General features: G+C 40.2%; 1 protein-coding gene across 3 annotated transcripts in view; it reads right to left on the reverse strand.

Annotated features, from left to right (window-relative positions):
• ATP10B (ATPase phospholipid transporting 10B (putative)) overlaps nucleotides 1-26,785 on the reverse strand; it is a 217,963-nt gene that overhangs the window by 4,006 nt on the left and 187,172 nt on the right. For all 3 annotated transcript variants that reach the window (XM_059917629.1, XM_059917630.1, XM_059917631.1), the window contains 4 exons: nucleotides 18,611-18,811; nucleotides 17,128-17,208; nucleotides 15,705-15,809; nucleotides 5,326-5,513 (listed from right to left, as the gene is read on the reverse strand). In XM_059917629.1, coding sequence (XP_059773612.1) covers nucleotides 5,326-5,513; nucleotides 15,705-15,809; nucleotides 17,128-17,208; nucleotides 18,611-18,811 — 575 coding nt within the window. The remainder of the gene's footprint in view (nucleotides 1-5,325; nucleotides 5,514-15,704; nucleotides 15,810-17,127; nucleotides 17,209-18,610; nucleotides 18,812-26,785) is intronic.

A 26,785-nucleotide genomic window follows, 5' to 3' on the forward strand; every position in this document is an offset into this window, starting at 1 on the left:
ACTGACTTCACTCTGTATGACAGACTCTAGGTCCATCCATCTCACTACAAATAACTCAATTTCGTTTCTTTTTATGGCTGAGTAATATTCCATTGTATATATGTGCCACATCTTCTTTATCCATTCATCTGTCAGTGGACACTTAGGTTGCTTCCATGTCCTGGCTATTGTAAATAGAGCTGCAATGAACATTGTGGTACATGACTGTTTTTGAATTATGGTTTTCTCAGGGTATATGCCCAATAGTGAGATTGCTGGGTCGTATGGTAGTTCTATTTTTAGTTTTTTAAGGAACCTCCATACTGTTCTCCATAGTGGCTGTATCAATTTACATTCCCACCAACAGTGCAAGAGGGTTCCCTTTTCTCCACACCCTCTCCAGCATTTATTCGGGAAAGATCATCTTTGCCACTCTCTTGACTGTTGGATCAAATCTATGCCTGTACACCTCTGGTACTGGGGAGTTCAACAACAAAATATAACAGCTAACATTTGTTAGGTACCAGGACTATTCTAAGTGCTTTACATATTATTAACTCATATTATTCTCCCCCAAATCCCATTCGGTTGGTACTTTTGTTTCCCGCTATGTACAGACATGGAAACTGAGGCACTGAGAGATTGAGTGATTTGTCCAGAGCCACACAGTGGTCAAGCTGTGGTCAAGACCAAGTGCTCTGGATTCTGAGGCTTTTCTCTCATCTACCATGCATGAGGCAGTCCATTCTATTTCTGAGCTGATCTAATTTAGACAAATTTACTTGCTTTGGAATGTCAACTCTTTGTGGGACTTAATAATTTTAAAGTAGTTTCCCAGTACGTTCTTTTCTTGAATCCACAGGCTATGCTAGCTTCACAGCATCAGTGTATTATCACTGTTTTCCAGATGAAGATACTGAGGTCCCAAGTGATGAGATGGGTTTCCTAAGGTCTCCCGAGAAGTTGATTGATAGAGCTCCCTGATGGTGAACTCAAGGTTCCTTTCCCCTGCCAAGCTTCCTGTAGCCTGTAGTGGACTCTGGAATCAGGGGTCTCTATATGTGCCTAGAATATTTTCCTGTTCCAAGTTTAGGTAAGAAGGTAACTAAAACTATGTGATCTATGGAGAAGCATATACCATCTTGTGACGCTGGGCAGCTCATACGCCCTCTCTGGGTATCAGTTTATCTAAAGCGTAATCCAGTTGGTCCAGACGACGTCTAAGGTCTTTTCCAAAAATAATAATCCTTAAATGTTTTTTTTTAAATTTCTAAAGCCTTATAAGCAGAGAGGCTCCCATCCTTCTGTTATGTCTAAAAGATTCAGGATGATCTCAAAGTGAGCAGGGGTTTCTGAAGACCACAGTAGATCCTACGGAATCAGAAACTTTTCCCCATTCTTTCTCATCTCACCCAGGGAGGCAGTGCAGGTGGTCATACGTATGTGTTTCAGGAAAGACTCAACTTCTTGCGGGAAACTGGAATTTTCTCAGTTTAAACATTCCCCCAAGCTACCAACTTCCCTCTCTGTCCATTTAGTGAACAAATACCTGTCAAGTTCCTACAATGGGCCAAGCCCCAAGGGATTATTAAGCTGGGAACCAGACTGACAGGAATCTTGCTGTCAGGAAGCACAGGAACAGAGTTAGTTAGAAGCCGAAAGAGCAGTGAGAGTGTCAAACACGTGATCTGGTGCAAGAGACCTTCCTTGAGGAGGAGACATTAAAGGTGAGGACTGAGGGACGCATAGGAGGAAGCCAGGCAAAGAGGGGGGTGAGAACCAAATCCTGGGCTCAGTGGCTGCAGTGTGGAGAGTGAAGGAATAGGACACAGAGGGGTTGGCAGGGTCAGAGCAGGCAAGGACCATGGGGAATGTTTTGGGTTTTGTGCATTATTGTAAAGGCCTTGGGAAGGCCTTGGAAAGTTATGAACCTGACACGATTACACTTTGACACAATGATAATGGATTAGAGTAAAACCCAATAGGAGACTATTGAAGTAATTCGGAATGAAAGTCTTGTAACCTATCCATGGTGGTGGCTGTAGAAATGGAAATAGCAGATGGAAATACCTACTGAGAAATAGGTTAGCAGATAAAATTGTCAGGTCTTGGTGATGGGCGAGAGAGGGGCATGTGGTGGTGGGTGGTATCAAGGATAAGTCTCATGGGCCTGCCTTGATCCTAAGTGGGTCACAGTGGATGAAAGGAACTCGGGAAGAGAGCCAGGTTTCTGGGATGGTGGTGGTGACAGAAGGTAGATAGTGAATTAAATTATAGATGTCTCCCACTTTTCTCAGACGTAGCAGGCCCAGTGCTGGTGAGGCATAGGTAACTAGAAAGATCTGGGCTGGGAGTTTATATTAGAGATTCATTTGTGAAAAATGATATTTAACTTCACAGTAGTGGTTGCTATGTTTATGGAAAGAATTAAAGTGAGAAGACAAGAGAACCTAGGACAAAGGCTTGACAATACACCATGTCAAAGACATGAACCAGCAAAGGAAACAAAGAAGAAGTAGGAGAAAAACCAAGAGAGTTCTGTGTTACTGAAGCTAAATGAAGAGTGTCCAAGGGCTCTATTGTAGCGAATTACGATGCTGCATTGTGTTTTAGAGTTTGTGTGTTAGTTATTTAAGAGATAAAACAAAAGAAACTTACTTTCTCTTAGTTTAAGAGAATCCATATAGTTCCTTTATACTGGTTGAAGTAATTAGACAGAGATAAGTGAGGTCACGGTTAGTGGCTAATTATCACAAGCTTGGTGAGTGAAATCAATCTTATTATAAGTACAGCTTACATCTTTAAGTGAACAAATAGAGTTTTCTATAGCAAACATTCTATCATGTAGACGTCTGTAACAAAAATTAATTGTTCTAAGGTTACAAGTCAACAGTCCTTGGAGCTATTAAAATAATCCTTTCTCTGTCAAAGGAAATCTCTTTGCCTTGCTTAGGCAACAGAATTAAACAGGAATTCAAGTTTATGATGATAATATAGAATAAGCAGAGATTTAACTTACGCACTGTGGTAACTGGCAAGAAAATATTTGCTGACTCTTCCCTAAGTTAAGTTGTCCCTCATTTGTTTAACAAGCTGTAATGTTGAGTGTTTGTCTTTTCCAAGAACGTTCACACTTTTCAACAACCCTCATCAAGCTGGTAGCCTCTGGCTCCACATGTGTCTTCTAGCCAAGGGTAGGACAAGAATCCTCCGCTGATGATTTGCTCTTTCCATACCCCAAATAAGACACAGAACAGAGGAGGTCAGTCCTTGGTCAGAGGTGATCATAACCGTGTTTAACCCCAAAAAGTGTGGACAAAAATATTTAACCCACATATTTGATGCCCTTTTCCAGTGAGGGCAGGACCTTCATGGTCTCTCCCAGGCTCTGTCTCCCAAGGGGTTGGGCTGAGAAAGGGGGTGGGTGGGAAATAATGTCCTCTGAGGCTTGTGCTTAATTGCTTCCCACTCTTCAGTCCCAGGGCCCTCTTTTAATACTAGTTACTTTCACCTGTATTACAATCAAACTTCTGTCTGAATTGTCTGCTGGGTTGTAGACTTCTTGAGAGCAAGAGTTCTGTTTTATTCATCTTTCTGTTTCTTTAGCATCTTTTTCTCATTTATCTCTGAGGGCAGCCTACGTGACAAGAACTCTGCTAGCTGTGGGTTATATAATGATAAGGAGATACCTTCCTTCCAGGAGTTAATGGTCAGACCAAGACAAACAGATAAAACAGATAATGTGGGCTAAAGGTAGTAGTGACAGATAGACCCAGGTCATGGGAACACATGAGCGAGGGGGATCTGTTTCAGCCTGAGGGAGGTAGGTGAAGTCAGTCATGCAAGGGTTCTGGAATTGCTCATGACTGAAATGATGTCAAAGGGTGAGGAGGTCTGGTAACGAAGGGCATTTTGAATAGAAGGGACAGCATGAACACAGGCAGGAAGGGGAGAGAGCAGGGAGCCTTTAGGGAAGTCCAAGAAGCTTGGTGATGTGGAGCCCAAAGTTTGAGCTTTGGGAGCAGGGGGAGAAGGCTGTAGAGGCCAGTAGGGGCCAAGCAGGGAGGCTGCGTCCACAGTGCATACTCAGCCGTTTGCTGAGTTCACAATAGTGTTTGTCATATTGGTATCTTCAGCCTCTAAACCCTGCATCAGATGTCAAGGTTCTGAGGTGGCTTAGGAAGAAGAAATGGAGCCCAAACTAGGTTAAGCAAGCTGCCAAACTTATTAAAGGAAGCAAAGCATGCTAATGGCTCTCTGCCTAATTTTGGATTAGAAGAAGTTCTACACAATGTTGCAATGGCTTCTTGACTGTGGCTTATAATGATAAAAGTAGCTGAATTTCAATGTTCAGAGCAGATGAGATCCTAAGGATGGGGAGAGGCTGAGTCTTGCCTCTGGGTACAGCATCATTAAGTTCACCGAATGCTCTGACTAGAGAGCGTGGGATGGAGAACAGAATACTGGCCTCCGAGTTGGGAGAACTCAGCTCCCACTGTGACTTGTGGTGGGCTGGAGGACACATTCTGGTGCCTCATAGGACTTAAGCTGTTCCATGAGCAAGTAGGACTACAACCACAGCTTTGCCTGATTTCTAGGTGATTTTGCAAAAGGCAAATGAGGAGCTAGATAGAAAAGCATGTGTCAAGAGTAAATTCTAAGGACACGCCAGGCGTTGTTGTTGCTGTTGCTATTTTTCGGGAAAAGGCGAATGTAGAGGATTTAGGCTGGAAATGTTAGAAATAGTCCCTCTGCATGAATGATTTATTTGGCAAATACAGGGTGTGTGTGTGTTTTAACAAATTTGAGTAGTATTAAAAAGTTGGCTATTTCATGCAAAATTTGAATTTCTGGGAAAAATCTAAAGCTCTGAAATGCTAGTCTTGATCTTTCCTTGTGGCAGTGATAGGCTGAAGCTTAGAAGTTCCTTCTCCTAATGTCTGTACTTCACCTGGTTTGCTGCTGTTGCTTACCTGTCCCTGTAGGCATTTGAGAGTGAGACTCCTGGGCTAAGGAATAAAGGACTATAGAGCTTTTCAAAATGATTCTTTTTACACAAAAAAGTTTGTAGGGCAGGAGGGTAGGAATTAGTATTCTCATTTTACAGATGTTATAACAGAGGTTCTGCCAGATTTGGTGACTTTGCTGCTCTGTGGCTGAGCTGGGACCAGAGTCCGTGCTATTTGCCTCCAAGTTCATTATTCTTTCTGTCCTAGCTCCCTGTCTTTCAAACAACAGCCTCAAGCATCCCAGCTGGAGTCAAACTCCTGACTCTTGGGCTATGAAAATGGCTGATTGAGGGGAGAGTGGTAGTTCTAGGAAGAAAATAGCACCCCCTGTTCAAACCTTGGGAGAAGAGCCACGACCGGTGTGAGGAAGCAGACGAGGTAGAAAGTGGGGTCCGAGAGCTGGCCTTCCATCACCCTGTAGGGGTTGATGGGACTGTTGCAGATGACGCAGGTGGCGTTGTACACTAGGGATACCACAAAGTACATCAGGAAGCTGCCTGCGAGAACAAGCCCGTGGATGATGGTCTGTGGAAGGAAAGAAGTAAACACTGTTGAAGGGATAGCTTAGATTAGAGGGGAATGCAGTCACGCTACTTTAACTTGTTTTAAACTTCTTTTTTTGGAAATGCCACATACCTATAAACAATTTTAAAAAGTGTGCCATTTAATGGCTTATGATAAAGTAAACACCTATGTTGCTACCACCCAGAATTTGAACACACATACCCTGGAAACCCCTAAATCACCTTGACTTTGGTGATAATTTTCATGATATTCTTTAGTTTTACTACCTATGTTTCTCCCTTAATAGTCTGTTTTTAAAAGTTAATCGTATTTGGTGTGACTTTTGTCTTTTTTCCTCAGTATTATGTTTGTGTGATGAATTCATTTTTTCCACATGTGGCTGTCAGTTATTCATTTCCGAAGCAGTGCAGTCTTCTGTAGTCTGATCTCATTTTGCCCTGCCTGTTTTATGCTGCTTTCCTTCCAATTCTTGTCCTCTTTTAAACTTACTGACAATTCCATATAATTTCATTTCCCCATCTACTAGTTTGAAAGTTATATATTTCATTTCCATTCCTTAGTGATTACTCAATAAATGCTAATAAGCAGTTTTAACTTACTGTGGTATAAAGTTTCTATGTTTCCCTCCTCCTGAATACATTAACTTTAGAATACATTAACTTTGTTTACCTCCCTCCTGATTCATAACTCATTGCTACTGTGTATTTAAATTCTGTCATCTTTTTAAATCACATAAGTCATTATTACAGTTTAGTATGGTCAATATTCATTAAGATTTACTTACATGCTTGACACTTTCTATGCCTTCATTCCCTCTTGCATTTTGGACTTTCCATCTGAGCTTTCTTTCCTTATACTTTTTAAAAAAATTTTATATTAGAGTGTAGTTGATTAACAATGTTGCATTAGTTTCAGGTGTACAGCAAAGTGATTCAGTTATACGTATACAAGTATCTCTTCTTTTTCAAATTCTTTTCCCATTTAGGTTACTACAGAATATTGAGTTCCCTGTGCTATATACAGTAGGTCCTTGTTGGTTATCTATTTTAAATATAGTAGTGTGTACATGTCAATCCCAATCTCCCAATCTGTCCCTCCCACCCTCCTTTCCCCCTGGTAACTATAAGTTTGTTCTCTAAGTCTGTGAGTGTTGCTGTTTTGTAAATAAGTTCATTTGTATCAAAGATTCTGCATAGAAGTGATATCATATGATATTCATCTTTCTCTGACTTACTTTACTTAGTATGATAATCTCCAGGTCCATCCATGTTGTTGCAAATGGCATTATTTCATTCTTTTTAATGGCCGAGTAATATTCCATTGTATATATGTACCACATCTTCTTTATCCATTCCTCTGTCGATGGACATTTAGGGTGCTTCCATGTCTTGGCTATTGTAAACTGTGCTGCAGTGAACATTGGGGTGTCTTTCCTTATACTGTAAATAGAGTTGACCTTTGAGCAACATGGGTTTGAACTGTGCGGGTCCACTTACATGTGGATTTTTCTCAACAAATACTACAGTATTACCTGATCTGTGGTTGGTTGAATCCACAGATATGGAGGACTGATTATGGGACTTGAGCATCCACAGATTTTGGTATTTGCATTGGGTCCTGGAACCAATCCCCTGTGGATACTGAGGGATGGCTGTACATCCTTTAGAATTTCCTTTCGTGAAAGTCTGCTGGTGATGCATTCTCTGATCCATTATTTCATTCTCATTCTTAAAAGCTATTTTTGATCTTGTTGGGAAGTTTTTCTTTTAGTATATTTAAGCTAGCATTTCACTATCTTCTGGCTTGTGTTGTTGCTATTGAGAAGTTAGCAACTCTTTATCTGTTATTCCTTAGAAGGAAGTCTCTTATAACGTGGCTGCTTTTATGATTTTTACTTCATCTTCAGTGTTCTATAGTTTTCTTATAAGTGTGGATTTTTAAATTTATCTTGCTTGGGTTTTGCTGATCTTCTTGAATTCGTGGATTGATGTCTTTCATTACTTTTGCAAAATTCTCAAGTCACTATCTTTTCAAATATTGCCTCTGTCTCATTTTCTCCTCCTTTCCTTCTGAGACTCTAATCAAATGTATGTTAGATCTTTTAAGATACCACCATATCTTCTATATATCTCAATATCTGTTCCATAATTTTCATTATTTTACTTTTGTTTTATATTCTGGATAATTTGACCAGTTCACTAATTCTCCCCTCAGCTGTGCCTAATCTGCTGTTAATCCAGCCATTGAAACTTAAATTACAGTTACTGTATTTTTTAATTTCTAAAAGTTTTATTTGGTCTTTTTTCACATCTTCTAGGTTTCTTTGCATGGTTTTCCAATTCTTGCAGATATTTTAAAGCGTAATCTTCTTTAAACATAGCAAACAAACCTTTTCTATGATTTATATCTGATAATTCCAGTACCTGAGATATTTGTTACTGATGTTTGTGCTTGTGATCCTCATTAATGAGTTCTTGTTTCATTTTGAGCTTTATTATTTATTTTTTGTGTGTTTTTGAAAATTTTATTTTTCTAACTCATTTGAGAGTTATTGAAATTTCTTAATGCGATCTGTTGTTATATAGTGCAAAAATCTTCTTAAAGTCTATTGTTTATTATTATATATATTTATTTTAATTGAAGTATAGTTGCAGTGATTCAGTTTTATATATATATATATATATATATATATATATATATATATATATATATATATATATATTTCTTTTTCAGATTCTTTTCCCTTATAGGTTATTACAAAATATTGAGTACAGTTGCCTGTGCTATACAGTAGGTCCTTGTTGGTTATCTATTTTGTATATAGTTGTGTGTGTATGGTAATTCCCCACTTTATCCCCCCCCCTCCCCCACCCCTTTCCCCTTTGGTAACCATAAGTTTGTTTTCTATGTCTGTGGGTCTATTTCTGTTTTGTAAATAAGTTCATTTGTATCTTTTAAAAAAAATTATGATATAAGTGATATCATATATTTGTCTTTCTCTGTCTGGCTTACTTTACTTAGTATGATAATGAGCTTCCTTATTTTTGAATATGTGACGCTTCTCGGCCTTGGAAAATTAGTGGGGATACTTTGAGGCTTAGGAAAACTTTCCCTGGAGAGGGTGTGTGTGTGTATTTTGTAATATCCTTGGGCACTGTCAGTTACTTTAAACTGAATTCATAGGTCAAAATTTGGCTCACCCAGGTGGTACAAAGAATCTGGGCTGCAAATCTGTGTGAGGCCAGCCCATGGTCCATTTCCCAGGATAAGTCCTTTTTACTGATTCTCCCTGGTCTCTTCAGCACAGTGGGAACAATCTGTACAGTCCCTGCTGGGGAGGGGAGTGCAGGTAAGTCCACTTTTGGGTATACCTTCTACTCTGAAGGTAGAGCCTTTGGGGTCCTAATTTAATGTGATCTCTTATTAGACTCCCACTTTAGCAGCCTGGGTTTTAATTTCTGAACTTTACGTTCAATGAAGTCTGCCAAAAAGTTCATTTTGGGCAGGGTTGCAAACGCTTTGAAGAAAACAGAGGCTTTGGCTCAGCTTGCTTCTCTACAAACCCACTTTCCCAGAGGCTTTGGTCTTTAACTATCCTGTCATCTATTTCATACCTTTACCGTATGTATACATATATACGTGTGTGTATATATATATATATACATTATATGTGTGTATACATATATATGTTTATATATGTATATATGTATACATATATTAAATACATAAATATATATATATATGTATATACACACATTAATTTGTTTTCAGTGGAAGAGGTGGTTTGAATATCCTAGCGCCTGTTCCTGAAAAAGAAAGCAGTTAGCTAACTTTTTAAATCACTTTGGTGGGGACTGTGAAAGCTGACACAGCTATTAAAATTCATGTTAGATTTCTACCCAGGGAAGAAAGACATTCTCCCTCTGCTTCAAGCACTTTAAAAAGGGAAACACTTTTTTCATAATGATTCTAGTAGCTAACTAACTCCTTTCCCAAGAGCAACAGAAATCACCAGTAACTACCAGGATACCTGGTCTAGAGCTGCATTAGGTGGATTAATAGTGCTGAATGGTGAGTGAAAGGAACAGGTTCTGTCTTTTAAAGCAGATGAATGCAGTGGTCTGAGAAAGAGGGCCGAACGACCAGTCATTACCCATTTAATATATTACACATTGAGGCCTGATTATTTACAGGGCAATTTTGAAAGGTTAATAAGATACCTAATGGTTAAGAGGGTCATGGAGAGCAGAGATCCTCTTGGGAAATATCTTGTGCTGGTGTTTAAAAAAAAGTAATTAAATTATTGTGAAATATTTCAAGCACATAGTCAACAAATCTCATATACTTGACATCCAGCTTTATCATTTTTAACCTTATGCTATATAAAGGGGAGCAGAATATATCAGCCCAAAGTAAGTCTCTGGCATAAGGATTATCTTGAGCTGGTTATTTTTAAGAAACAGCAGACAGAGGAGGAGCTCTGGAAACTGAAAAGAAGTTATCTTTTTGTAAGAGACGTTTACAGTTATAAGGGAAATCTCCATTTGTAAGGGTGTCTCCCTCTCTGTACCCGGAAGAAAAGGACAATTCTACATTTCTAGGAAATCTTTATCAACTCCAATATCTGGCCTCCCCTAGCCTCAACACTTCTTTTGTCTTTAGCTAGAGATGGTATTTAAGGTGGTGGCCAGGGCCATTTCAGAAAGTTACTCAGTTTCCTGGCCTGTCCCATGTGTATAGGAAGTATTTATTAAACTTTTGTTTTTCTCCCATTAATCTGTCTTTTATTACAGGAGTGTCTAAGCTGAGAACCTAGAAGGGTAGAGGGAAAATTTTTTTTCTTCCTCTACACATATTTGCCTCAGATTTTATTAAGAGATTAAGCCTTACAGATAATTCAAGCACCCATGTATCCCTTGCAAATGCCTTCTCGTTAATCTTGAAAGTAAACTCAGTGTTCATCATTCTTCTGTGTATTTTATATATACATGTTTATGTATCCATGTTAATGGATGCTTTTTAATTTTATAAGTATCCCCCTGAATTATGCTTTGGACCTTTATTTTTGTTGATAAATGCCATTCTAATTTATTCATTTTAACTGTTCTAGTGTATGAATATGCCTCTATTTATTTTCCTGTTAATGAACATTTAAGCTGTTTCCGATTTTTTTTTTTTTTTTTTTTTTTGCTATTAAGAACAATGAAGAAACAAGCATTCTTGTACATGTCTATGTATATACATGTGCAAAAGGATGATGGCCTAGGGTGCATATTTAGAAGTGGAATTGCGTCATAGCATATAATGAGTACTTAAACTCCTCTAGCTATTTTCAAATTGCTCTCTAGAATGGTGGTATCAGTTTATAGTTTACCAACAGAATATGAAAGTTCCTTGGTTGGGCTTTATTATGTTTAACGTGCTACTGAGTTAGTGTGGCAATATTTTATTTAGAATTTTTTATATTTATATTCATTGAACAGATTGGTCTGTAATTTTGTTTTCTTGAACAATCCATGCTCATTTTCATATCAATTAATTATTTTAGCCATGAACATTGAATTGCCTATATTTTCTATTTTTTTGAATCCATGAAACAATGGGTATGAGATAGGAATTATCTGTCCCTTATAAGTTTGGTCAAACTGACCTTTATAATCCTTTGGCTTGGTGTCTTTAGGAACAGGGTTACCGATTCAATTTCTGTAATAGTGATTGGTTTATTCATGTTTGCTGAATGATTTTGATTGTTTTGGTAAATTTTACACTTAAAGGAATTATTATTTTTATTATTATTTTTAAAAGGTCAAGTCTTGGGACTTCCCTGGTGACGCAGTGGTTGGGAATCTGCCTGCCAATGAAGGGGACACGGGTTCGAGCCCTGGTCTGGGAGGATACCGCATGCCACAGAGCAACTAAGCCCGTGAGCCACGGCTGCTGAGCCCAAGTGCTACAACTACTGAAGCCCGCACACCTAGAGCCTGTGCTCTGCAACAGGAGAGGCCACCGCAATGAGAGGCCCGTGCACCGTGGTGAGGAGTGGCCCCTGCTCGCTGCAACTAGAGAAAGCCCACACGCAGCAGAAGACTCAATGCAGCCAAAAATAAATTAATTAATTAAAAAAGCCAAGTCTTTATTTATTTTTATTTGGCTGCGTTGGGTCTTCGTTGCTGTGGGTGGGCTTCTCACTGCAGTGGCTTCTCTTGTTGCAGAGCACAGGCTTAGTTGCTCCGCAGCATGTGGGATCTTCCCGGACTTGAACCTGTGTCCCCTGCATTGGCAGGCGGATTCTTAACCACTGCACCACCAGGGAAGTCCCCATTTAAAGAAATTATTGACTTGCTTTAAATTTTCAGAAAAATATTAAAAAAATTGATTACATGGACCTTTGTGTATGCAAGTTTCGCATCTGTAGATACGGAGGGCTGAATGTTCTATGCCATTTTATCTAAAGGACTTGAGTATCCATGGGTTTTGGTATCCATGGAGGTCCTAGAACCAGTCCCCCGCAGGTACTAAGAGATGACTGTATATTCATAATTGCAGTCTTTTTCATTCCTAGTAGTATTTTTGTGGTCTTCTCTTCCTGTGTCTTCCCCTGGATCAGTTTTGTCAGAGATGTGTTTTCATTAGGGTTTTGAAGAGCTCAGTTTTGGTCTTACTGATCTTTCCTATTGTTTCCTTGATTTTTCTCTTATCTTTTTCTTTAGGTTTACATGATAACTTTTTTAAGTTCCTCGAGTTGAATTTTTTAACTTACCTCTTTTTCATCTTTTTGTTTTTCATAGTAAAAGCTTTAGGTGCATCCCACAAGTTTGCATATATAATATTTTTATAGTTGTTCAGCAGCAATAAGTATAATTTCCATCATGATTTACTCTTGACCTCATGAATTGCATATTTAGATGTGCTTTTTGAAGTATCCAGTCATGTTAGGCTTGTTTGGCTATATTTTTATTGCTTGTTTTTAATCTAAATGCATTGTTGTCAGAAAATACGTTCTTTATGATAATGATTCTTTCAGAGTCCTTTGTGATTTAGAATTTGGTCTTTCTTTTTCTTTAAATTTTTGGTATATGGTCCAGGTGTCTTTGTTTTTTTTTTGTTTGTTTGTTTTTTTTTTTAGCTACTTTATTGATTGCTTGATTGATTGATTGATTGATTGGCTGTGTTGGGTCTTCGGTTCGTGCGAGGGCTTTCTCTAGTTGCGGCAAGCGGGGGCCACTCTTCATCGCGGTGCGGGGACCGCTCTTCATCGCGGTGCGCAGGCCTTTCACTGTCGCGGCCCCTCCCGTTGCGGGGCACAGGCTCCAGACGCGCAGGCTCAGTAGTTGTGGCTCACGGGCCCAGCTGCTCCGTGGCACGTGGGATCTTCCCAGACCAGGGCTCGAACCCGTGTCCCCTGCATGAGCAGGCAGATTCTCAACCACTGCGCCACCAGGGAAGCCCGGTCCAGGTGTCTTTGAAAGATGCATGTTTACTATCTGTGTAGAGCAGGATTTTATATATTAGCTCTAACTACATTAGGTCAAATGTGGTGATTTATTCAAAGCTTGATCTATGTCTGTTTCTGATAGAGTTCTATAAAAACCTCATACTAGAATTGTTAAGTTTTTCCATTTCTCTTTATATTCACTGGATGAAAAAAGTCCAATCTGATAAATTTTGCTTTTAATAGGCAAATTAAATCCATTTACATTTATTATGAGTACTGATATATTTGGCTTTATTTTGAACATATTTTTTATTTTTGCCATCATTTTCTTTGCTCTTACCTTTTCCTCTTCCCTACAGCCTGGAGAATTGATAGTTTCCTATATTCCTCTAATTTCTTTCCTCTCCTTTATGCTTAATCTTAAATTTTAGGAGATAATAAATGTTGACTTTCTGGAACAATTTAAGTGTGCATTTCTATTTTCTTCCTATTCACAATGAAGTCTTCAGCATACGTTAATTACCTATTGAACAGCCCTTCCTGGCCATTATGTGTTTCTTGTAGTTTTAGCTTTTATGTTCTTGCATGTTTCTTTCTTCCTTTAGTGAGGGTCTGTGGGTGGTAGACCTTACAGAGTTTATCTGAAAATGTCATTTTATTACTTAGTCTTAAGTGATTGATAGTGTAACTGTTTGTTATTTTGCCTCAGGTCTTTCTTTGAAGATAATTACTCCATTTTTTTTTTTTTGGTTTCTACTGTTTTTTTAACTGCTGTTAAATTTCAAGTAATTTGTGCATAGTCTCTGGCAGGCTTTAAGATTGTCTCTGTCTTTCACACTGTACAGTTTTACTATGATATACCAGGCAATATACCCAGGTTTATTTTGATTAATCGTCATTCTCAGTGATGATCTCTTCAGATACTGCTTCTCTACTATTCTTTGCTTGTTCTTCTGTGACTCTGACTCCTATTATGTAGCTGCTGGAACCATTTATTCTAGCCCCCATTCCTCTTGATTACATTTTCATATTTGTGTGGCATTCTGGATGGGTACCCAATACTACCTTCCAATTTGATAGTTTACTTTTAGCCAGTGCCCAGTCTAATTTCAATGACAAAAATTTTTGTATTTTCAAGAGTTCTAAATGTTTCCTTAGCTTGGCTCAGTTCCCAGTATTAAAGTTATGACTCTTGTCTGCCTTCCTCACAGCTTCTGATAAAACTAAGTGGTTTTTCTGGTGGTTCTGAAAGAAATTTATCCTGTACTTAAGCTTGGCTAGGCCTTTTCGTTTTCATCATTTTGGTCTATCCGTCATTGGCATGAATTGGAACAAAGGGGTTTTCCAGATGGGAACTCCGTGATCTGGAAGCTCCCTTGGGTGGCTTCCGTGATCTGGAAGCTCCCTTGGGTGGCTCGTATCAGCCACTGCCCAATGTCAGGGCCTGGCCTAACCTGTGATACTAGGGCGTGGGGAGGAAGTCCCACTGCAGAATGCTGGGAACACACTGAGCCTACTTGGGGAAGTCTTCTAAATGGTTAACACAAATGCTTTCAGAAAGAGCCATTTCAGCTTGGCTAAAGACAGATCTTTCTGTCAAGTGGTCTCCCTGCAGCAGTCAGTCTTACCTTCTCACACTATTAGTACAGAGGTTAAAAGGTCAAGAGTCAGCTGGCCAGGGTTCAAACTTGCTTCTGTCTTGAACTACTTGGGGAAAGTTTCTTAACCTCTTTATATTCATTTCTATATCTATAAAATGGGAATTAAAAAAAATACCTAACAACACATGCGTATATTGCAAAAGGATTTCCACAGTAAGTTTAGTTAACATTCATCACTTTGCTATACAGTTGACTCTTGAACAACACAGGTTTGAACTGCACGGGTCCACTTATACACAGATTTTTTTCACTAAATACATACTATAGTACTACACGATTGAAACCATGGATGTGGAACTGCAGGTACGGAGGGCCAACAGTAAAGTTATGTGTGGATTTTCCCCTGCGTGGAGGGTTGGCGCCCCTAAACCCCAAACTGTTCAAGGGTCGACTATATATGTATGTCAAGATATTATGTTGTACAACTTAAACTTATACAGTGATGTATGTCAATCATATCTCAATAAAACAACAAAACGCTCCAAATCCCATCTAACACGAAGGGCTCTGGGAGGTTAAGTAAGATAATACATTAAATCATGTAGATATATACCTGGCATATAATTTTAAGCTCTTTGTTTTTATAATTGTCATTGACTAGTCGAATTTAATGAGAAAGATAGTGTTACCTTTTTAGATACTAAAATGTGATATTTGGATGTGCTTGAGATATGCTTACATGGAGACAGTCTTCTAATCTTTTACCCCCAAGTTAAATGGGGAGCATACCTCCCTAACACAGCTTCAAGTATGATCAGTCTAATGTTTTCCTCGTCTCTCAAACACCCCTGAATTTTTTAATCAAAAATATGTATTTTGGCAACAAATTCTCTCATTGTTCTTTATGAATTAGTTTTTTCATCCTGGCTAGATGGTTACAAAGTTGAGGCCAGCAGCTTTATCTTCTCTACCTCTTTATCCCTGTACAAGTGGAACACAGGTAGGAGTTCAGTATGTATTTATCCAGTGGATCAATTATATGGAGTAAAGCAGCTCAGAAATCTGAAGGTGGTTGAGTAAAGCAGCTCAGAAATCTGAAGGTGGTTGATGAACAGGAACACGATTTTTAGGCCATAAGGGCTCTGGGGCACTTACCCAGGTCTTCATTTCCATTGCCTGGTGCAGGAGGATTGTGGCGAGGGAAACGGTGTTGATGGGTGTCCCAAAGGTAAAGACGTCGATATCAGAATCCTTGTAGGTCTGCAGAGGAGGAACAAACAGGCACTGGCAGATGTGCCCATGGACTGAAGGCCTTGGCTTTGACAAGTGATTGTAAAACATCAGTGAAGGCAGGTGTCAAGGGAGGGGCAGGCTGGGGAGAAGGTATCCAGCTGCCATCAGGTGGAGCTGACCCAAGGGACAGACAAGAGAAGGAGTGAGTTGACAGGACTAAACTCTTTAAAAAGCATTTGCAAAGGAAGCCATGATGAGTATTCCAGAACATTGCAGAAGGAGTCAAGAAAGAATTTACTGAGTACCTACCAGGCACAATGCCAACTGCTAAAGACACTGCTGTGTCCACTTTCAAGGAGTTAAGAGACCAACTAGGCAGGGCAAATGTGGTACAATTTAAGGGTATAAATGCTATAATGGAAGCAAGTACAAGAGAGGAATCAGCTGAGACTATAATAAGAGGAGTTAGTCTCTTGAAAAGAGAGAGGAAAGGCAGACCAGGCAAAGGCCAGAACTGAGGGTGAAAAGTCCAAATCGTCCTAGATGGTAGGTCTGTTGAGCACATAGTAAGGGCAAAAGATGAAGCAGGAAAGGCAAGCAGAGGCCTGACCAGGGAGGGTATTTTAAACCTGGAAATTCAAAGAAAGCACAAAATGCCCACCTCAACACTCATCGTGTTGCTATTTGCAAACGAACATGAGCCAGAAACTAGACACCACTGGTTTCCTGGGAGCAATTACCCCACACCTGAGTTCCCTGTCTAGGATGACTACAGATATCCTATGCTATATAAATTCTCACTCTTTAAACTGGGGAACCAAATTGAGATGGGGCTGGTATCCCTTACTATCTGCATTCTTGTTTTTATTTCATATAATGTAGTATTCCTTATTATCAGAACTTCCTGCCTTGACCTCGGAAGCACAAATCTAAATATAAACCAAGGGTTGCAAATTCAAACACCTTCAGTGCTCAAGTAAGAAGCGGTAAATGAGTGAAGAAGGCCAGGCATGACACAAAAGGGCATGGTGGGGACTATGGCAAACTGGAGCACATGCCCCCCATCTAAGCAGGGCAGTGAGTCAACCCTGGATTCTCGCCACAAGGGAAAAATGACCCAGTGTAATGATAACTTTCAGTGTTTCAGAAGCTGGCAGAAATTAAGACGTTTTGGTAAAATATTCTGACTTTTTGAATACCCAGGGTAGGGTGGAGTCTGCAGGCCTCCTCTTTGGAGCCCCTGCTCTGAAGATGCTATTAGGAAACTATTAGTCTGGGATTTCATATAAACAGGACCAGTTCTACCCTGCTATTTGTATGGTTAGAATGGGACTATACAACTTACCAGGTAGGGGATAAAGAAACAGACGAGGCTCTGGTAGAACGCATCCGCCATGGAAATCCAGAAAGTCAGCAGATTATAGCACTGCCAGGAAATAACACATCAACAGTAACCACCATCAAAGCAAGCCTCTGTTCTTTGTAAGCGACTTTCTTGTGCACGGCTGGACTAGACAACACGGCACTTACGATGCTTCTTATCTTAGAGGCAATAGAATGGAACGATTAAGAGCATGGGCCTGGGGGTGACAGACCTCAGGTCAAGTTCCAGCACTGTGTGACCTTAGTGAAAGTCACTAAACTTCTTTCTTTGAGAATTGTTTCTTCTTCCTTAGAAAGTAGAGAAAAACACCACCAACTATTCCCTTGGGTTTCAAGAGGTCTAAATGCAACTGTACTTTGGTAGCTAGTAAGGGCTCAGCTACCAAATATATTACCAAATTATTACCAAATGATAATGAATGATTATCATTCATTAGCACATTGTTAGTGCTAATACAAACTTGGTAAGTTTAGAGATTCTGAGGTTTCTGAATAGCATCTGAAAGAGAACTCTCAATCACAGTCCAGGGTCACAGGTTCCCAAGAGCTCAATGGCTTCAGAGACAAGCTTTCTCACTGTGTGCTTCACTCTTCTTGCCTTCCCTGGGAAAAGTGAAACTGTTCACATTGTATGTTTTTGCCACATTAACTTCTTTTAATGTTAGTTACTCCAGGAAGACATTACGCAGCTAGCTCGCCTCTGGGAAGGAGACAGTTAGAAGGGCCCAGGATGTATGCGTGCCATCGCCCCGTCTCCCTTGCTTGAAGTGCTGGGGTCGCTGTGTTGCTCTCCACCTGTCTCTGGGTTAGGATGGGGCTTGGTTCTTCACTGGCTGTCCCCAAAATACCACCAGCTCTCAAGCACCACATCTGGCTTTGCCCTCCTTTTCCCCAGGTGCAAAGGTACCCTTGTGCATATCGACATCCCTTTTCCCAGAGCCCCCCCCTTTGAGGCAGTCAGGTCCCCTCTCTGCCTCCGAGCTCCTGGCCCGTGTCTGTGCTAGTCGGGCTGCCTGCTGTCTGACTTCTCCAGATCATTTAGGGCATCAGTGTGGCCTCTGCGCCTTGTAAGAGACTGTTCTAACGGGTTTAGTCCAGGGGTTCCCAAACCGAGCCTTGGGCGTTCTGTTGAAAGCCTACAGACAAAGACCAGATAAGGGTGATGGGATCTTTCTGTAAGCCCTCTTCCCCTTTAACTAGGGCAGTCCTGTATTAATGTGTGATGTAATTAAGAAATAACTGAAAAGAAAAATACCCACTGGTCTGGTCCATCACCTTCAACAGCAAATGAGAAACAGGCCAGAAACAGGGAGCAGCGTTTCCAGGTCACATGGGAGGTAAGTGGCAGAGCGGTGACCGGAACACAGGACTGCCAGCCCAGCACTCCTCTGACACCTCAAGGGAGGAGCTGGAGGTCATCCCCCCCGCCTGCCCGGGCCCCTTACCTCAGAGTTCTGGCCACTCTTGTATAGCTCAGGCAACGCCAGGAGCGTTTCCATAGAGATGTCTTTATCGAGGACTCCGAAGACAAGAGGAGGCAAGGAGGTGAAGAAGAGATTGAAGAAGATCAACTGCCAGTAATCGATCATGGTGGAGCCAGAGAAACCGCAGAAGAACTGGTACCAGAAGAGCAGGTTGACGTAGCCCTGCAGGCAGAGAGTGCGGCCTTGTGGGTGAGGACCCGCGGGCAGCCGAGTCACCAGATGCTGCTTAGGAGCTCTGACAAGTCCCTACTCAGACTGGGAGCTTCAGTTTCCTTGTTTGTGACAGGCAAGGTTGTATAAGGACTGGAGGTAATTTTCATCCCTTAGATTCTACCATTACCACTTCTACTACTACTACTAACCTCCTTTAGGACCTGAAAGGAAGTCCATCGACTTGTTAAGTATACGTTGTTAAGAGCATAGGTTTTTGGAGGCAGAGAGGACTGGTTTTGAATCCCCAGTTGGGTCATGTACTAGCTTGAGTCACACCCCAGTTGGGTGTGACCTTGGACAAATTGCTTAACCTTTCTGAACGTCATCTTGCCATCTTTCGCATACGATTAGTAGTACCTAGACCATGACATGTGATACCAAAAGGCAGTAGTTGTGATTAGTAGTAATGGTAAGAGGAAGGGACGCTAGAAAGACTTGATCGTGGGCAGGAAGGCTGGCGGGAGGATGGCTTCATGAGGAGGTTGACCCCACAACACTTGCCTCATGGTCACACAGCTCAAAAGGTGAAGAAGAAAATCTTATGCCTAAGTTGCTTTAGGCTTTCGAAAGATCTTTCCACCCAAGACCTCCTCGCCTGAGAAGGGCTGGGTCACTGTTACTGTCTAACATACTGTGATGTGGTTTGGTGACTTGACCAAGGTCACAGAAGCAGCCGATCCTGAGATTAGAACTAGAACTTCTCAGCTCCACGTGGCTGGGGCACAGAGGGGTGAACGATGTTGTAAGGAATCTTTCAGCAGGTTTGTGTTCAAGCTAGAATTCTCACTCCCTAATTGCTGGGCCAGTGTTATTTTTAAAAGCCTCTCTGTTTAGTATTATAATACTACTAGTAATATTAACATTCTTATTAACACCATGATTGTTAATTTGTGACAGGTGTGTGACATACTATATTAGTATATACCACATTAGTAGATGTACAATATACATAATTTGTCCCATCAACCTAGCAAGATTAATGTTATTGCTAATAATATCATTAATACTATATTTATGTATTATTAAATATTATAACTTGATAATAATATTATTTAACATTATCTACAGACAAAGAATCTGAGGCTCTGAGATACTCAGTTACTCCTTGCCTGTGTTCACAGCTAGGAAATGGCACAACCAGACCCAGAGTTTTCAAAGCTTCCTCCTCAACCACCCCCAAGACCTCTTAGTCCCGTTTTTGGATTATATAATAACAATGCTGACTGAGATTCTTCCAGCCAAGGAACTCCATCCTTTGGCTTTTCTGCCAAGATGACTAATGGGAGGTTTCCTGGCTCTGAAGGAGACCCCGGTGCTCTGAGACAACCTGGATGGACCTTGCATCTCTCTGTCTGAGGGCCGGGCTCCCCTCCATTGCCGCTCTGGGGCTTCAGGTCACCCCACTCCCACTCCAGTCCCATGATGCTGTGAGGGCTTTTCTCCTATGAGTTTTGGTGAAGTTATTTCTCAGAGGAGGAGATTTGGGAAGGAGAGGGCTTGGTCTGTTTCCTGTGCTGTAGGTAGGTTTGAAATATACTATGGGCAGACACTGAGTCCCCAAATCAACATCACCCACTTGTGCTCTTGACAGGATTGGTTTAAGAAGAACCAAAGTGCTAAAGTCTCCTTGATACTAGGGTTCAGCAACTGCATGAGGCTTTGACTGCTTGTTTGTTTTTTTTTAGCCCTTTGAGCACCTTGCCTTTCTTCTTCCTCCCCAACTAGGTGGGTAAGACAGTAACTCTTATCTCTATGTACACACAGGCAGCTTGAGTGGCTCAGATGGGGTGACTACACCAAAGTCCCTCTGCCAGTTGGGGCTGGAACTGTGACTTGAGGTTGCAGAACCTTAGGACGCCAGGGCTGGAAGTGACGCCATCTACACATGAGGCCAAGAATAGCAACGGCAGCAAACACAACAGCAACAGAGACTCCAAAAGCGCGTCTTATGTGCCAAACTCTGTTCCGACCCACTCAGTCCATCTACCATCCTTATGAGGATATCACTACTATCCTCATTTTACAATTGAGAAAACTGAGCCGCAGAGAGGTCAAATCATGGGGCTGGGGTTACAGACTAGTAAGTTACAAAGCTGGAGTCCAGACCTAGATGTTCTGGCTAAACAATATGCTACTAAACAACCAATGGATCACTGAAGACATCAAAGAGGAAATAAAAAAATACCTAGAGACAAAAGACAACGAAAACATGGTCATCCAAAACCTATGGGATGCAGCAAAAGCAGTTCTAAGAGGGAAGTCTATAGAAATACAATCTTACCTCAGGAAACAAGAAAAATCACAAATAAACACCTAACCTTACACCCAAAACAACTAGAGAAAGAATGACAAACAAAACTCAAAGTTAGTAGAAGGAAAGAAATCTTAACGATCAGAGCAGAAACAAATGAAATGGAGATGAAGAAAACAATTGAAAAGATCAATGAAACTAAAAGCTGGCTCTTTGAAAGATAAAATTGATAAACCTTTAGTGAGACTCATCAAGAAAAAAAGGGAGAGGGCTCATATCAATAAAATTAGAAATGGAAAAGGAGAAGTTACAATGGACACCACAGAAATACAAAGGATTGTAAGAGATCACTATACACCAATAAAATGGACAACCTAGAAAAAATGGACAAATTCTCAGAAAGGTATAACCATCCAAGACCCAACCAGGAAGAAATAGAAAATATGAACAGAACAATCACAAGTACTGAAATCGAAACTGTGATTAAAAATTTCCAACAAACCAAAGTCCAGGACCAGATGGCTTCACAATCGAATTCTTTCAAACATTTAGAGAGGAATTAACACCTATCCTTCTGAAACTGTTTCAAAAAATTGCAAGGAAGGAACACTCCCAAACTCATTCTATGAGGCCACCATCACCCTGATACCAAAACCAGACAAACTTACCACACATGAAAAAAATTACAGGCCAATATCATTGATGAACATAGATGCAAAAATCCTCAACAAAACACTAGCAAACCAAATCCAACGATACACTAAAAGGATTGTGCACCCTTATCAAGTGGGATTTATCCCAGGGATGCAAGGATTTTTCAATATCCACAAATCATTGTGATACACTACATCGACAAATTGAAGAATAAAAACCATATGATCATCTCAACAGATGCAGAAAAAGCTTCTGACAAAATTCAACACCCACTTATGATAAAAACTCTCCAGAAAGTGGGCATAGAGGGAACCTACCTCAACCGAATAAAGGCCATATATGACAAACCCACAGCAAACATCATTCTCATTGGTGAAAAGCTGAAAGCATTTCCTCTAAGGTCAGGAACAAGACAAGGATGTCCAGTCTTGCCACTTTTATTCAACATAGTCTTGGAAGTCCTAGCCATGGCAATCAGAGAAGGAAAAGAAATAATAGGAATCCAAATTGGAAAAGAAGATGTAAAACTGTCACTGTTTGCAGATGACATGATACTATATATAGACAATCCTAAAGATGCTACCAGAAAACTACTAGAGCTCATCAGTGGTAAAGTTGCAGGATACAAAATAACGCACAGAAATCACTTGTATTTCTGTACACTCACAACAAGAGATCAGAAAGAGAAATTAAGGAAACAATCCCACTTACCATCGCATCAAAAAGAATAAAATACCTAGGAATAAACCTACCTAAGGAGGAAAAAGACCTGTACTCTGAAAACTATAAGATGCTGATGAAAGAACTTGAACATGGCACAAATAGATGGAGAGACACACCATGTTCTTGGATTGGAAGAATCAATATTGTCAAGTGACTATACTACCCAAGGCAATCTACAGATTCAATGCAATCCCTATCAAATTACCAATGGCATTTTTCACAGAACTAGACCACAAAATTTTACAATTTGTATGGAAACACAGAAGACCCCGTATAGCCAAAGCTATTTGAAAAAGAAAAACGGAGCTGGAGGAATCAGGCTCTCTGACTTCAGACTATGCTACAAAGCTACAGTTGTCAAAATACTATGGTACTGGGACAAAAATAGAAATATAGATCAAAGGAATAGGCTAGAAAGCCCAGAAATAAACCCACACACCTATGGTCATTTAATCTATGACAAAAGAGGCAAGAGTATACAGTGGAGAAAAGACAGTCTCTTCAATAAGTGGTGCTGGGAAAACTGGACAGCTACATGTAAAAAAATGAAAATAGAACATTCTTTAATGCCATACACAAAAATAAACTCAAAATGGTTTAAAGACTTAAATATAAGACATGACAGCATAAAACTCCTAGAAGAGAACATAGGCAAAATATTTTCTGACATATATCATACCAATGTTTTCTTAGGTCAGTCTCCCAAGGCAATAGAAATAAAAGCAAAAATAAACAAATGGGACCTATTCAAACTTATAAGCTTTTGTACAGTAAAGGAAACCATAAACAAAATGAAAAGACAACCTAATACTGGGAGGAAATATTTACAAACAAAGTGACCTACAGGAGATTAATCTCCAAAATATACAAATAGCTCATGCAGCTCAATATAAAACAAACAAACCAACCAGTCAAAAAATTGTCAGATCTAAATAGACATTTCTCCAAAGAAGACATATGGATGGCCAAAAAGCACATGAAAAGATGCTCAACATCACTAACTGTAAGAGAAATGCAAATCAAAACTACAGTGAGGTATCACCTCACACTGGTCAGGATGGCCATCATCAAAATACCTACAAACAACAAATGCTGGAGAGGGTGTGGATAAAAGGGAACCCTCTTGCACTGTTGGTGGGAATGTAGATTGATATAGCCACTATGGAGGTTCCTTAAAAAACTAAAAACAGGGCTTCCCTGGTGGCACAGTGGTTGAGAATCTGCCTGCCAATGCAGGGGACATGGGTTCGAGCCCTGGTCTGGGAAGATCCCACATGCCGCAGAGCAACTAGGCCCGTGAGCCACAACTACTGAGCCTGCACGTCTGGAGCCCGTGCTCCGCAACAAGAGGCCGCGATAGTGAGAGGCCCGTGCACCACGATGAAGAGTGGCCCCCACTTGCCGCAACTAGAGAAAGCCCTCACACAGAAATGAAGACCCAACACAGCCATAAATAAATAAATAAAATTAAAAACAAAAAACATTATTTCACACGAGTCTTATTTAAAAAAGCAAAACAAAACTAAAAACAGCTACCATGTGATCCAGCAATCCCACTCCTGGGCATATATCCAGAGAAAACCATAATTTGAAAGGATATATGCACCCCAGTGTTCACTGCAGCACTATTTACAATAGCCAAGACATGGAAGCAACCCAAATGTTCACTGACAGAGGAATGGATGAAGAAGATGTGGTACATATATATATACAATGGAATATTACTCAGCCATAAAAACGAATGATATAATGCCATTTGCAGCAACATGGACCTAGAGATTGTCATACTGAGTGAGATAAGTCAGAGAAAGACAAAGATCATATGATATCACTTATATGTGGAACTAAAAATATGATATAAATGAACTTACAAAATAGAAACAGACTCACGGACTTTGTAAACAAACTTATGGTTACCAAAGGGGAAAGGTTGGGGGAGGGATAAATTAGGAGTTTGGGATTAACATATACACACTATATAAAATAGATAATATAAAATATATAATCAACAAGAACCTACTGTATAGCACAGGGAACTCTACTCAATCATCAGTAATAACATTATTACTGTTATGATTACTAATAACATATATGGGAAAAGAATCTGAAAAGGAATGGGTATATGTAGATGTATAACTGAATCACTTTGCTGTACCCCTGAAACTAACGCAACATTGTAAATCAAGTATACTCTTATATAAAACAAAAATTAAAATAAAGGAATAATCCAATTAAAAAATTGAAACTGTATTAATCCTTAAAAAAAAAAAAAAAGAATACAAGGTTCCTGACCTCCAGTCTTGGGCTTTTAATACCACGTCATTATACTGCTCTGCCTCTTCTGCTCTACCAGGGATTTTCAGTTAGAGACATATGTATACCAGTGCGACTCCAAGTGTTGTTCATGGACCTGTGTTGACCCAGGAATGTTTGTTACTGGTCCATGATGAGACAAGTAAAGAAATTGAAAGAAAGCATTTAGAAACTTGTATAAGCAATTTGACAGAGTAGTTTATGTCTGTTGAATGTAATAGTAAACAATTTGGACTCGTGTTAAAAAAAAAATAGTGTCTTATCCCAGGTTCCTGGCGCGACTAAACTCCTTTTTCTATGTCCTGATCTACACTCTTATGTTTCCTTTATAACTTGCCTACTGCCTTTGTGTTTTTACTGTAAATCTCTTACGGTTGGTTTTGGAATTAGATACAATGTATGCTATAAAATGATGCATAAACTTCCTGAAATATTTCCTGTAAGGACTCAGGTTGTCAGACATCTCCTCCTTGGCCAGGAAACTGATTAACTCATAGTTAAATATCCTTGTCTTTCAGACCATGGTTTAAATGCTATTTTCTTCTGGATTGATGAGGATAAGAGTCTCCTGGCGATATGTCCATAGCACCCTGGCCTTACTCTAGGGAGATGCACCGAAGAAAATGTTTTAAAAATTTTAATTTCTTTCCCCCATAGGAGTGCTTGTCAGTCTTTAATGTTCATATGAATCGCCTGGGGATCTTACTCACAATGAAGATTTTGAGTTAGTGGGTCTCGCGTGCAGCCTGAGGAGCTCCATTTCTAATGAGCATCGAAGTGAGCTAATGCTGGGGGTCCAGGAACCACACTTTGAGATTTATTGAAACCAGGAGGTGACAAACTACGTTCTGCATGTCAAGTCCAGCCAAAAATAAGGTTTTACTGGGACAGAGCAACAACGATGCATTGGCATATTGTCTATAGCTGCCACAGTGGAGCTGAGTCGGTGCGACAGAGGCTATACGGCCCACAAAGCAGACAATATTTATGAGCAGGCCCTTTGCAGAAGAAGTTTGCCGAGCCCCGATTTAGACCGTAAGCCTCATGAGAGTGGGGACCATGTGTGTCTAGATCTCTGCTCTATACCCAGTGCCTGATGATGTTCCCGACACAGCAGAGGTTCAATAATTATTTGAACAAACTAAGTACATCTTGGTGGTTCTATTGTCCTCACAAGCATCCTGGAGTTTTAACATGAACGTGTGTTTCCTTCCGCAGGTCATGTTAGGACCTTGTGCGTTTCCACTTGCTCTGCCTGGCTGGAATCTCTGCACCCCGGGGAGGGCGCATTGAACCCCGTGATGGCATCGCTGAGACTGGGCGCCTGTTTTTCCCCCCAAGAAGCTACAGTGCAGTAATTAATTCATTGTTCACATTTCAGAGCAGGCAGGGTTTTAATCCCCTCTGAAATTGGTTTCGGATATGGAAGTCATAGTTCTCCACCCTCTAATTGCAAAGGGGAGATAATACAGCATCAGTATCGCAATTTCCATCCCGGTACTGAGCTGGAAATAAATATCATTTAAGCTCTGAAAGCATGGCTGGCTGGAAACGTTTCCTTTTCTATTTCACAAATTTGATGCAGAGAAGAGGTTGTGCTTATTCAAAAGAATGATTCTTTTGGAGGCAAGGAAAAAACATTAAACAGGGGCATTTTGAATTCTAACTACACAGTCCTTCTGGTCAAATAGAGACTTGTTTGCATGGACTTGCTGAAATGGTACCATCCAGTGTATGGAATTTACATTATTTTTTGTCATGCTGCTTATTTACATATACATTGAACTTTGCACAGAAATGCTTATTCCCGAGTCAGGGTAACTGTGACAGTGCCTGAAAGCAGGCCTGGGAGAATGGAGTGAGAGGAAAAAATATATGCCATTTTGTAGCTGCTACTTGGCTACTGTGTTTCCCTTCCATCACTCTGGTCTTAATCCTCCCTTTTTCCTTATGCAAAAAGGAATTAGATTCTATTTGGAGTC

This window comes from Balaenoptera ricei, chromosome 3, assembly GCF_028023285.1.
Source record: "Balaenoptera ricei isolate mBalRic1 chromosome 3, mBalRic1.hap2, whole genome shotgun sequence".
Taxonomy (NCBI): Eukaryota; Metazoa; Chordata; class Mammalia; order Artiodactyla; family Balaenopteridae; genus Balaenoptera; species Balaenoptera ricei.